This window comes from Megalobrama amblycephala, linkage group LG24 (genome assembly GCF_018812025.1).
Source record: "Megalobrama amblycephala isolate DHTTF-2021 linkage group LG24, ASM1881202v1, whole genome shotgun sequence".
Lineage (NCBI taxonomy): Eukaryota > Metazoa > Chordata > Actinopteri > Cypriniformes > Xenocyprididae > Megalobrama > Megalobrama amblycephala.
The window spans coordinates 28,997,630-29,010,985 of record NC_063067.1 but is presented as its reverse complement, the minus strand read 5'-3'; the positions used below and the strand labels follow the sequence as shown (position 1 = coordinate 29,010,985).

The window sequence follows — 13,356 nt, the reverse complement described above, 5'->3', positions numbered from 1 at the left end:
TAGAAAAAAAGTCATGTGTTCAGTTCTAAAAGAATGTCAGCATGACATTGCAGATTAAAAAAATAAATAATAATAATAAAAAAATAAATTAGACATTCTCATATACATTTAGTGTATAAAGTCACGCATCATAGTCATGTCTTACATTAACAACTGCAAAACTAGAAACTCTATTCTATTGCATTAGCGCCACCTTGCGTTGATGTACATACTCGATTGGATTTTAAGAAACCATTAAAAACAAGAAAATTTAAACAATTCACAATTACATTCAGTCATTGCACACCTCGTTTACAAAAGTCTTTAATATATTATCTTTAAATCATTAGCTTTCATGTAATAATAAATACATTGGCCAGAAACTGAAGAGTGTTCAGTGTGAGAAGAGAAACAAAATAAACGTGTGCATTATTTTACAAACAACGATTTCAGTGCTTTGATTTAGTAAATTCAGTCAAATGAAATTAAACTTTAACCTAATTAAAATTTGGACTCCTGATTCACTGCACAAATTTACAACATTTGTGCGACATTGCACTTTAATATGCACTTTTGCATATTTCAAAAGAGTCTGGTAATCTGACGGAGGACACAGATCAGATGAAAGACCAATGCTGATAACTGTTGGCAGGGTCACAGCATTTCATGATGATGTTGCCATACTCCACCATTAAACACTTATTAAACAGAGCATTGTGGAGAAGATATATCTGCAAACAATTACAAATGTAAGATAACACAAAGATTAAAGACCAAATTAAAATCTTTAAATGGATGAAGCACACAAAAGTTTGAGATTATAAAGGTAATTTTGTGCCATGATAGTACATTTATTTTTTGCAACATCACACAGCCTGAGGCAAAGGGATGTTGGGATATGTACCATACCTGTTGGGAAAGAAGAATGAAATTCCACATCTGCTGTGGAGCTGGGACAGTTCCATCGCCCTGAAAGTTGCACGGCTCCACCCGCACAGGTTCAGGCTCGATCGTCGCATGCAAACACAGCTCCTTATTAATATTATGCCTCAGCTCCTGATGTGACGTGTACTCAAAATACTACAGAGAAAAAAAATAACACAAAAAGATCTAAAATATTTAAATATACTGATTTAACAAATGCAGAGTGCTTCTGTTTACTTTGGCCACTTTTTCATGTTTCTGAGTGAGAAAACATTGCCTAATAAAAATACAATAAAACAAAAACCTATGGAAGCCCGTTTCTGCCACTAAATAAAAAAAATTAAAACATTTTATCTCAGAATTCTGACTTTTTATCTCACAATTGCCAGTTTATATCTCACAATTCTGAGATAAAAAGTCGCAATTACTGTTTTAATTTTTTTTTATTTAGTGGCGAAAATGGACTTCCACACAAACCAAAACAAAATAAAACATTAAAATAAAATAAACTAAAAACAAAACACAAAACAAATAAAAAGCAAAACAAAAACAAAACAAAAAATAAAATAATAAAATAAAATAATAATATAAAAACACAAAACAAATAAAAAGCAAAACAAAAAAAAAAATAAAATAAAATAAAATAAAATAAAATTAAATTAAATTAAAAAAAAAAATGTGAGGATGACAGCAGTGGTCATTAGAATACCTGATTTATTCCCATGTTGTGGCAAATCAATAAAATCACTGACTTCCCTCCAGGATTCTTCTCACCAATATCAAGACAAGTTTTTGTGGCAATGTTCTTCAACTGCAGACATAATATGCACACATGCATAAATACATTGTATATATGTTGGTAATGGCTATTACTGCAATAAATGATCAAATAATAACATTATGCATTACCGATCCGAACAGCACAGGGTTCAAATCAGGCACAAACGCCTCTGTGTAAATGTTTTCTAGATACCAGGAGAAATTTTTACAGTGTAGCCTCTCTTTGAGCTTCAGGCGCTCACTTATGTCCCTGTAGGATTTCTGTGCTCCTCAAAGGTAAAAGAGAAATATGTGAGATTTACAAAGAAGATTTATTTTGTAATTAATTAAAAATATTAAATACATTAGCCACTTCTCTCACCTCTGCTGCAAAGGCAGCAGCTTTTTTATTTCTGTTGTAGAAAATCTTCTTGTAATCATCCATCCAGACTTCTGCGAGGCGAACCTGGTTGCGTGTGATCACATCTATGCCTTTTGGGAAGGAATGTGGACTTTTGGTACGGAAGATGTGGCCGACCACAGAACAGGGAATGATCTCTAGACTACCTCCACACAGCCATACCTGCAAGAGCCAATACATGATGTATGATACCAAAGCAGTGTCGTTTTAGTATTATTTATATGCTATTATAGTATTTATTAATATTTTGAATTTATATTTTTTCTGTCTATTTTCATTTTAGTTTGGGTTTTAGTAATTTTCTTATTGTAATGTGGGGAGAGGGAGAGCTGGATCCATACGTAGTGAGTTTATTAATAGAATAAACAACAAATCCATCATGGAGACCCATGTAGGTCCTGCAGGACCCATGAGATCCATGTAGGACAATGCTCGACAAAAGACATAGACACACATGATCATAGACAACGTAAAACATCAATGCAAACAAGACACACATGATCACAGAACTAATCTACTAAAATAAAAACTATAGGACTACAAAACATGGCGTAGAACAGGAAATAACAAAAGTACAAACAGGACCAAGGGAACACAAGCTGGAATCATAATTATGTGCTTTTCTCATTTTTATTAGTTCTTTTTTGTTTGTTTGTTTAAAGCTGCAGTCCACGATTTTTCCTCTTTGTCGCTATCTCTTGTTTGAAACCTGCAATTGCAGTCAAATGCGGAACAGTTATCTGTACGTGCGTTGTGCATCGGCACAGCTCGTCAGCGCGGATGAATCTAATGTTTGCTGTCAGTCACCGCACCGGTGTGGATACTGAACTTCAGAATCACAGATTCTACGTCTTTAAAGTATGACCAATATAAGAATTTTCACTGGAAAATATCATCTGAACAAGTAAGTAACATGTCTGCCACTTTTGTTCTGACCAACTGAGGAAAAAAAGCATTAGGCCTACAATAAATCACGCTGCCAATGATGATTAAATCTAACGATCGCTTAGCTCTGATCATGCCAAACCGTGCACATTATTATTACTGTTATATTGTTCTTAAATTGTTAATGTTAACAACATCAGCACTGCGTGACTGTGTATTTAGTGTGTATTAGTGTTACAGATTTCAATTTCTGTATCCACTCCACAGTCCGAAGTCTTTTGCTTTTTGACTACGGGTGAATGTCCAGTTGTCACTGATGATTGTCATTTGGACCTTTCTGGATTACAATCCGCCATCAAAATGATAAGTTTAATTATTTCAGCTGCTGTCTGAAAAGGCTATAAACGTGCCGCTACCGGCAGCTTCCTCACGATTTAACTGAGCCTCTCGACGGGACTCCTTTCTGTTTACGGACGTGACGTAATGACGCAGAGACGAACTGCTGCATGCTTGAATTTCCCGCGGAAATCCGCCAGTTCGCTCTTATTATAAAACATTATTACAAGCTAACCGTCGTGAATCGAGACAAGATAATTAGATAGTTTTGAACACTGGCTGGTTATGTACTTGTTCAAAAGTTGATTTTGGATAATTTTTAACCAAAAAAAGTTGCGGACTGCAGCTTTAAATATTTCAATTTAGATTAAAGGTGCTAAAGAGGATGTTTTGTTTTATACATTTTTGCAATATTACTTGAAACTGTCTTTACTAACTGATAAAAGACTATTTATTAGGTGCACTGAAAGTAATACTATTAATATACATCATCTGTGCACGAGGTAGGGCCTTAAAAACATCAGCCAATCGTTTACGCAATCATCACGTAAACGATTGGCCCTCTGGCTTGTCAATCACTGTCGTGACGTTCCTTGTTACTGCGCGCTCCAGTAACTTTCCACACTCCACAGGCACCGCATGCAATGTTTTTGTCAGGAGACAGGAGTAACAACTGCAGATTATGAGTTACCTGCGGTGAGTCCGACATAATGAATCCACTAACACGACACAGCGAATGCTCGTGTTCCAATACTCGTGCACGAGTTTTGGGAGGCGTTCCTTTGAAATGAGCTGTGAAGGAGGGGGGTTGTTCTTACGCATGCGCTCATTTAAAAAACTCAGTAACAGTCTTTGGATTCTCAGTCGACGAAAAAATCCTCTCTATCACCTTTAAGCTTTATTTCACATTTAATAATTTTAGTACTTCAACAATTTTATTTTATTTCAGTTAGTTGCCATTTTTATTACACTATATTTTATCATATTTTTTCTATTTTATTATACATTTATTATGATATATCATTATAAATATTATTTTACTTTTATTTCATTTTAAAAATATATTTTTAAAGTTTTAGGCCTAGTCCACACGTACATGGGTATTTTTATAAACAGGAGTTATTCCTCCATTTAAAAAAATAAATAAATAAAATAAAATAAAAATCTTGTCCACATGAAAATGCAAAAACACTATGAATCGCTGTCAAGAGCATGCCAAACCAACAGGTGGCAATATAACTCTAACCATAAAGCCACATTGGCCAATTAGAAGCCTGGAAAAAAGGTTATTACAGGTTCCAGTTCTGACGTCACAAGCCAAAACGTCTACACGACAACACTGCAACTGGAGTTTCTAAATATCTTCACCCTGGCAGGAGTTTTCAAAAACGTTCGGTTTCAGTGACCAGATACTGCGTTTGCATCTGGACGAACGGCCAAACCGCATAGAAAAAGCTGTGGTTTTGAAAATATCCGTGTTCATGTGGACAGGGCCTTAGTTAACAATAAAAACACTGTTCCAGAATTATAATGATCTGAGTAATAGTAAATGATGAATGTCAAAATCTTTCTATTTTATGATATAACAGTTCACTCAATTGATGCAAAAAAAATACAAAACTGTGAGAGTGTCTTACCCTAAATGACATTTCTATGTTCTCTCCTCCCCAAAACTCCATCTTGTCATCATATGTCCCAATGTGTTCAAAGAACTGCTTGTAAATGGCAAAAAGTCCTCCGGCAATAGCAGGTGTTCTGAACGAAAAAAAAAAAATGTAACTACATGAAAATTGGTGTCTCATATGCAGCAGTGATATAAATGCAATTTAAAGTGATATAAATTCAATTTACTGAGAAAAGTGTGTGTGTGTGTGTGTGTGGGATCCTGTTAAACCCTACATTATGGGGACAAAATGTCCTTACAAAGATAATAATACCAACCATTATTGACCTTGTGGGGACAATTGTTTTTGGTCCCACATAGGAAAACAGCTTATAATCATACTTTCCAAAATGCAGAAAATTTTCTGTGAGGGTTGTGTTTAGGGGTAGGGCATAGAATATACAGTTTGTACAGTATAAAAATTATTATGTCTATGGTAGTCCCCATGAAACATAGAAACGTGTGTGCATGTGCATGTGTATCATTTGCCTGACAGGATAGGTTTCATCTTTGCGTTTCACCCTCTCTTCTTCAGGAATAGTCTCCCAGCCAAAAGTCAGGGTCCAGTCAAAGTTACCACGGGTATGTGTGCGGGCTGACGGCACTGGCTTTATGAAGTGTAGATTGTCCTTGTTGATGACAGCAATGCTTGGGCTCACAACTGTGGTAGGTTCCTGAACTAACCGGGCCAACAGGGGCTCCAACCACCCATAGAAACACTCACCTGGGAAAACACACAAAATCAGAGTAGGAAGTTGACTAATATGTCTACTTTAAAAATTAAACTTTGGTTAGACTCAATCCTCAGGACTGTCTGAATATATTATGTTCAATTTTTAAAGGACTACGATTTTATACCTCCAGTCAGTTCAGTTTCTATGAAAGCCAAAGGTTGGGGAGCACTCTATAAAGTCCCTGATAGTATGTACTCACAGTGGGAGTCCAGGAAGGCAAGCACCTCTCCTCCAGCCTCACGTGCTCCCAACAGTCTGGCAGAAATTAAACCTTTCCTCTCACGCTGCCTCAGGACACGCACAATCTCAAGAGACTGGACATACTGTTCTAGTGGGGCTTTTAGATGATCTGAAATGAAAAAAGTAAATTAATGCACTGCCTTAATCTATTTCAAATCAAAGATATACTGTTTTAACTAGATTTCCATATTTTAATAGGAAAAGTATTTTTCTAATGTGTTTTGAGCATATTAACACATAGTATGCAAGGAGTTGCTAGGGTGCCCTGAGTGATTGCTAAGGCATAGCTAAGGTGTCCTAAGTGGTTGCTAAGGTTTTGCTAGGGTGTTCTGGGTGATTGCTAGGAGGTACTAAATGGTCACTAAGGTGTTGCTAAGGAGTTCTGGGTGGTGGCTGTTGCTAGTGTCTTGGGTGGTTGCTAAGATTTTGCTACTGTGTTTTGTGTAGTTAAGGTGTTACTAGTGTGTCTTGGGTGGTTGCCAAGGCATTGCTAGGATGTCCTGGGTGATTGATAAGAGGTTCTGAATGGTCACTAAGGTGTTGTTTGGGTGTTCTGAGTCATTGCTAAGCCATTGCTAGTGTGTCTTGGGTAATTGCTAACACATTGCCATTGCTTGGGTGGTTGCTAAGCTGTTGCTAGGGTGTTTTGGGTGGCTGTAAAGGTGTTGCTAATGTGTTTTGGGTAGTTAGGGTGTTACTAGTGTGTCTTGGGTGGTTGCCAAGGCATTGCTAGGGGGTCCTGGGTGATTGCTAAGACATTGCTAGGGTGTTCTTAGTGGTTGTTAAGATGTTACTAGAGTGTCTGTCCTAGGTGGTTGCTGAAGTGTTGCTAGGGTGTCCTGGGTGATTGCTAAGAGGTTCTGAATGGTCACTAAGGTGTTGCTTGGGTGTTCTGAGTCATTGCTAAGCCATTGCTAGTGTGTCTTGGGTAATTGCTAAAGCATTGCCATGGTGTTCTGGGTGGTTGCTAAGGTGATGCTGGGGTGTTTTGGGTGGCTGTAAAGGTGTTACTAGTGTGTCTTGGGTGTTTGCTAAGGCATTGCCATGGTGTTCTGGGTGGTTGCTAAGGTCTTGCCATTTACTTTTGGGTGGATGTTAAGGTGTTACTAACTAGTGTGTTAACTTAAGGCATTGCTAGGATGTCCAGGGTAGCATTTCCCAAAAGCATTGTAAGCCTAAGTTGATCAAAGCTCCATTGGTTGCAATGGCTCTACGATCAACTTAGACTTATGATGCTTTTGGGAAATGCAGCCCTGTGTGATTGCTAATGCATTGCTAGGGTGTTCTGAGTGGTTGCTAAGCTGTTGCTAGGGTGTTCTGAGTGGTTGCTAAGCTGTTACTACAGTGTTCTGTGTGGTTGCCTACTGTCCCAAGTCAAAAGAGGCCACGCTCAGGTGATATTCTGGTCTCAAGATATGGCTTGGGTCTCTTCTTCAATGTAAGTCCATGGAATTTGTTTGCTTGTTTTATTGTTAACCTTTTCGTACCAAGTACCTAAAAACCCAATGTTTCTTTGCCTTCACTCACCTTGAGTGCTTGCATCATCCACCAGTATGATTTCTTTGAGTAAAACAGCAGGTGAAGTATGCAAGACACTGAAGATGGTGCGTAGGAGAGTGGACCATGCCTCATTGTGGAACACAATTATCACACTGGTAGAGGGTAACCGTGGACATCTGCTGAACTTTTGCTCAATGCATCTTGAAAGAGTAACAGAGAATTGTATAATATATATATATATATATATATATATATATATATATATATATATATATATATATATATATATAGAGAGAGAGAGAGAGAGAGAGAGAATCTTTTGGAATTAATCTAGAACTATGTGATCATATGGTATAAAAACTAAAAATTATCCCAGTCTGCCTCTTATGATACTCACTCAGGGGGCCGTGTGTCGACACCAAGACTACGGTGGATGGAGATGCGGTCACTGGCAAACTGGTTGAAGCCGTTTCTAGAAAGACCCTCCTGTCTCTCCCTCAACTTCACAGGAGTCATGATGCCAGATATGAAGGGGTTTCCATCAGCTCCAGGTCCTTCAGGATCCTCCTGAGGTCTCTCTATGTGAGGCCTGAGCTCCTCCATGCTATAGAACCCAGAGGGACAGCTGGCATCTCCAGATAATGCTGAAGCTCCTTCAAATTGTGGAGCAGTGGTATTCATCCGAAAATGCCAAATACCACTAGAATTCCAACCAACACTGCCTCTGTATCTTGGCTTTAGGGAAAGACCTTGAAACAAGCTGGCAGACCTCCCTAGATCCAGCTGTAATACCCATAGAAGGGTGATTAAAAGGGTCAATCCAAAGATGCACAGTTTTATGGGTAATGCACATCGGGGACTTCGTAAGTGCATCCTATGTGAAAACAAACCATACTGGATCACAAATTCTGGTTCAACAAGAACTTCATCCATTTATTGTAGTAACAGAAAAATGTTCAGCAAAATAAATTACTTTGCACTGTTCTCGATTTGAGAAGATCATTGACAACAGTGTCCCTCAGTGTGACATGTTATACAATATACAGCATTTTCCTAATTATTTTATGATAATATTATGAATTCATTTTTAAGAGGAAAACATGGAATATTTCAATTAGTTTGTCCCATAGCAGGACTATTTAAAGATAAGCTACATGTAACTTTTGGCCCACTAGCAGTTAATAAAACTGTTTTGGTTCTGTTTTGACTCCGCCTTTGATGCACAGGTGTACACATGGATACTGGATATCTTGTTGGGGGGGAGAGGGGGTCTAATGCTATTTCATGCATTCTGACTTGTTTACACTGTTAAAGAGTTGGATTCTCATGCTAAACATGGCCAAAGTTTCAAAACATGAGTTGGACGTATAACGGAGTATTTGCCAAAAATACTCTTCCGATTCCTCACAAACTTCACATTTTGTTTTTCGAGTAAGGCCCTTTATTATGTAATAAAGGGTGGAATTCCTTGTACAGGCCGTTCTCCTGGAAGAGCCTGCATGCACACATCGACCAGAGCAAGAGAGCAAGAGCACACCCATCAACGCGCTTCTTTTGGCTTTACGGAAGTCATCATCAGCGCTGCACAGGACTTGCTCGAGAAAGATTTGTCACTTTGTTTTTAGACCACAAAATCAATAATGTCACCAAAGAAGTGTGTTTTTGGTTGTGAGGGAAAGATAACCTTGCTTCCCAAAGAACCCAGCATTAAGAGGAGCTGAGAGTTTTGTGCTCACGCATTACATTGATGCGCTCTCGATATTTGTCATTAAAATAACCATAGAAACCGCCTTAAATTAACTATCAAAATAAGGATAAAGTCATGTCTGATAGTTGCAATCACTTTTTTTACTGGTTAAAATGAATGGAGAATATCTCGTGTTTTTCCGAGGCTGCTCGAAGCCCTCAGAATCGGCGCTTATGGTTTTAAGGCCCAGTTCTACGCTGGATTTACAGATCGTTTGAAACTGAAAGATGGAGCGGTCACAGCGGTAATGATCCCGGTCATGAGTCGGAACCGCAGGTGATGAGTAAAACGGCTTCAAATGTCTGTTTTGTTGGCAATGGGAGCCTAAGTGCATGTAATGTAAACAATAGTTCAAAAGTTATCCAGGGATAATGCGATGGTGCATTGTGTGTGTTTAAATACATTTGTTTAGCTGACCATTTATAGCTTGCAGACGATTGCTACACAAAAGCTTTTGTAGCTGTGCATGCTCATCACTCTTTAGCTCCGCTCACACGACACGCCTCCAGGAGCTCGGCTGTTTTCGGAAATACTCTGTACATCTAAAAGACTTTTCAGAGATATTAAGGATGCACTACTACTCTATAGGTACTCAAGATTAACATGAGATTGCCAAAAACTGTGTGATCCCAAAAACAATTGTTTTTGCAACTGGTGATTCCGCAAAGGTTGTTCCATTTTGAATCATTTTTTCTCACTTGTAACGCCAAAATTTCAGCTTCACGTAGCATGCTACTTCCAAACCATAAAAGCACCACAGTCTGTGTAATAATATAATTTACACACGGGCGAATGACGTGTATGCATTTTCCCACGAAATCCGGCCGACACCACTAAATTATAAATAAATCATTATAGGCTTATTAAAGTATATTTGAGTGAAGTGGTGTGAAAGACGGAACATTTTGGTATTTTACAAAATAAATAAATAAATAAATTGCCAAGCAATAAGGAAGTCGAACTACAACTCTCTATCAAATAACTTTTATTTTTTTGGATTTTATCTCTGAAAGAACCATATGAGAGGACCTAACTTAGGCCTACCTAAATATGAGAAAGTATCAGTAGCCTATTATTTGTAACCGGTGCGTTCAAACAAGCAATAAACAGCAATAGACTGATGCGACCATTATGTTTCATATCTATTAATGAGAACTCAAGCACTTCTGTAATTTGTATGCTAAATATATTTCATGAAAAGAACTGAGGTAGTTCAAAGAGTGGCGCTTCAACTCAAGTATGTACTTACCTGCACTAAAGTGAAGCGTTGTAACTACTTCACAGTTGTAAACTTAACCTGCACACCAGAGAAGATATTGTTAATGATTTCTTTTCTAGCAGTAAGATCATTCCGCCATGCCAGGTGCATCTCATTGGATAATTCGACCGATTTATTTTCTCCACAAACAAGTCGTTACCTAAAACAACCGTGAACTAAGTGGACGGAGGTGATATTTAGGAAGCAAACAATGTGTTTATGGCTTTGAATTTGACCATAATCAAATTTAACTCTGCTTTGAGCATTATTTTGAAAGGTGCTGATGAATGAACAGGGGAAATGAGGGGCAGCGCGAGTATCCATGACAACATTAAACATCAGCGAGAGAAGGTCCGGTGCGACTCTTTCGGTTCAGCTCGTTCAGTTGAGCTAGAACTTATACAGTTTTGATTATGGCTTTCTTCGGAATCACACATCTGGGCTATCAGAACCCTTTCGGAGACAGGATGTTACCATCTGCCCAAAACAAACTAGATGCACGAGGACGAGGTATGGCTGCTTTGTTTCGACTTTAATGCAGGCGCTGCCGAAGGCACACCTGTTTAGATTTAGTAGTGAGGTTTATTATGTCTGGTTTTTCCCTTCAGACTCATCAGACCTGCATCTTGGAAGCCAGAGCAGATATCAGGATCCGATCAGACGCGTTCAGAGTTGTAAGTTCATACTAAATTCATCAAACACACACATACTGCATTTATAACTCACCAAAGAGAGATTCATGTATAGTTCATAAATTAATAAGCGATATACACCATGTGTAGATTAGTTAATGTGCATTATGATTTTTTTTTTTTTTTTTTTTTTTTAAATAAATTAGTCTTAAAGCAGGGGCGTCCAAGAGTTTAGCTTCCAGCTTACCTCAACACACCTGCCTGGAAGTTTCCTGTAAGCCTAAAAACCTTGATTAGCTGGTTCAGGTGTGTTTAATTGGGGTTGAAGCTAAACTCTCCAGGACAGTGGCCCTCCAGAAGCAGGATTGGACACCCCTGTCTTAAAGGGTTAGTTCACCCAAAAATGAAAAATTCTGTCATTAAAGGATTAGTTCACTTTCAAATTAAAATTAGCCCAAGCTTTACTCACCCTCAAGCTATTAGGTGTATATGACTTTATTCTTTCTAATGAACACAATCGGAGAAATATTAATAAATATCTTGACGCATTTGAGCTTTATAATGGCAGTGAACGGGATCAACGAGTATGAGCTGAAGAAAGTATCCCCATCCACATCCGTCCATCATAAACACACTCCACACGGCTCCGCTATGTCCTACTTTATAACACGTAGTACGTCATGGCATTGTGTAGTACGTACGGAAGTTAACACTTTTTAGGCGCAAGTCGAATGCATATGGCTGTCATGCCAGAAGCTTGTTATTTTACTTTATAAAGTTTTAAAATTCACTTTATTAATCCCCCGGAGCCGCGTGGAGTATATTTTATGATCCATGAATGCACTTATTTGGGCTTCAAAATCCCAATCACTCCCATTATAAAGCTTGGACGAGCCAGGATATTTTTAATTTAACTCCGATTGTGTTTGGCTGAAAGAAGATAGTCATATACACCTAGGATGGCTTGAGGGTGAGTAAATTATGGGGTAATTTTTTTTTTTTTTTGGTGGACTAACCCTTTAATAATTTACTGTAGATCTTAATTAATTTGCAACATTCTTGGTAGTCATTGATGTCTTGTTCCCCTTTCAGCTCCTAGAGAACTGTATCGTGTACCTGTGACGGACAACCAGCAGTATGGTTGGTGGGTTCCCGCTGAAGGCCTGAAGAGCCAGGAGCCTTGGACTCGAACCCGTCACTTCCCACGCAAAAACAGCGAAATGACAAAGTATGAAGAATCTTATGCTATGAGTCAAACTCTGTGTAGGATAATGTGTAATGCTTTAATACATGTATTTCATTTATTTTCTCAGGTTTGTGAATGAGATGTCAATGACCTACCCAGACTTCAGCTTGTTTTGATCCCTGATCCATGAAACTACAGTGATCACTGTCCCATAATGCTTCAACTATGTTACTTCGCCTTGCAGAACAGGACGTGCAGAGGATACGCAAATGTAACGTGTATCCACTACACACATCTATGACTGTGCCATATTGTTTCAAGAATTTAGTGCAAAAAATGTAGTCCCATACTGTATGTGCTAAATGTTATTCTTTGCATATACCTGTATTATGGCGGCAAAATCCAGTATTAATAAATAAACTATTTGTGACTTAACTTGACATTTTACCTGAAGCAGCTTTCATTCTGAAACTTCAAGTTAAGGGGTTAGTTCACCCAAAAAGGAAAATTGTCATTAATTACTCACCCTCAAGTCGTTCCACACCCGTTCATCTTCAGAACACAAATTAAGATATTTTTGATGAAATCCGATGGCTCAGTGAGGCCAGCATCGCCAGAAAGATATAATTTACACTTTCAGATGCCCAGAAAGCTATTAAAGACATATTTAAAACAGTTCATGTGACTACAGTGGTTCAACCTTAATATTATGAAGAGACGAGGATACTTTTTGTGCACCAAAATAACAAAATAAGGACTTTATTCTACAATATCTAGTGATGGGCAATTTCAAAACACTGCTTCATGAAGCTTCGAAGCTTTATGAATCTTTTGTTTCGAATCAGTGGTTTGGAGCGCGTATCAAACTGCCAAAGTCACGCCCCCCAGTGGTAAACCATTGAAATTTCGAAACACTTATGGCATAACGAAGCCTGATTTACTGAAATCATGTGACTTTGGCAGTTTGATACATGCTCCACAAATTGGAATCAAAAGATTCATATCTTTATGCATATACATCTGAAAGAGTTAATTATCTTGCTGGCAATGGAGGCCTCACTGAGCCATCGGATTTTATAAAAAATATCTAAA

General features: G+C 38.1%; 2 protein-coding genes across 3 annotated transcripts; one reads left to right on the top strand and one right to left on the bottom strand.

Annotated features, from left to right (window-relative positions):
* Positions 1-286: 286 nt before the first annotated feature.
* On the bottom strand, positions 287-11,358 carry LOC125259805 (polypeptide N-acetylgalactosaminyltransferase 6-like). Of its 2 annotated transcripts, none has more exons than XM_048177735.1 (11): positions 11,326-11,358; positions 7,839-8,315; positions 7,469-7,641; positions 5,901-6,050; positions 5,457-5,691; positions 4,942-5,059; positions 2,045-2,245; positions 1,813-1,944; positions 1,613-1,714; positions 889-1,059; positions 287-710 (listed from the first exon to the last, which is right to left on the bottom strand). In XM_048177735.1, the coding sequence occupies exons 2-11, from the start codon at positions 8,312-8,314 to the stop codon at positions 597-599; spliced, it is 1,872 nt and encodes a 623-aa protein (XP_048033692.1). In that variant the 5' UTR covers position 8,315; positions 11,326-11,358; the 3' UTR covers positions 287-596. The 2 variants fall into 2 exon arrangements, with proteins under 2 accessions (XP_048033692.1, XP_048033691.1); XM_048177734.1 differs by lacking the exon at positions 11,326-11,358 and adding an exon at positions 10,438-10,572.
* Positions 10,621-12,704, top strand: LOC125259807 (testis-expressed protein 49-like). The gene is made up of 4 exons (XM_048177740.1): positions 10,621-10,956; positions 11,055-11,120; positions 12,171-12,306; positions 12,392-12,704. The coding sequence occupies exons 1-4, from the start codon at positions 10,860-10,862 to the stop codon at positions 12,438-12,440; spliced, it is 348 nt and encodes a 115-aa protein (XP_048033697.1). The 5' UTR covers positions 10,621-10,859; the 3' UTR covers positions 12,441-12,704.
* The last annotated feature ends 652 nt before the right edge of the window (positions 12,705-13,356 follow it).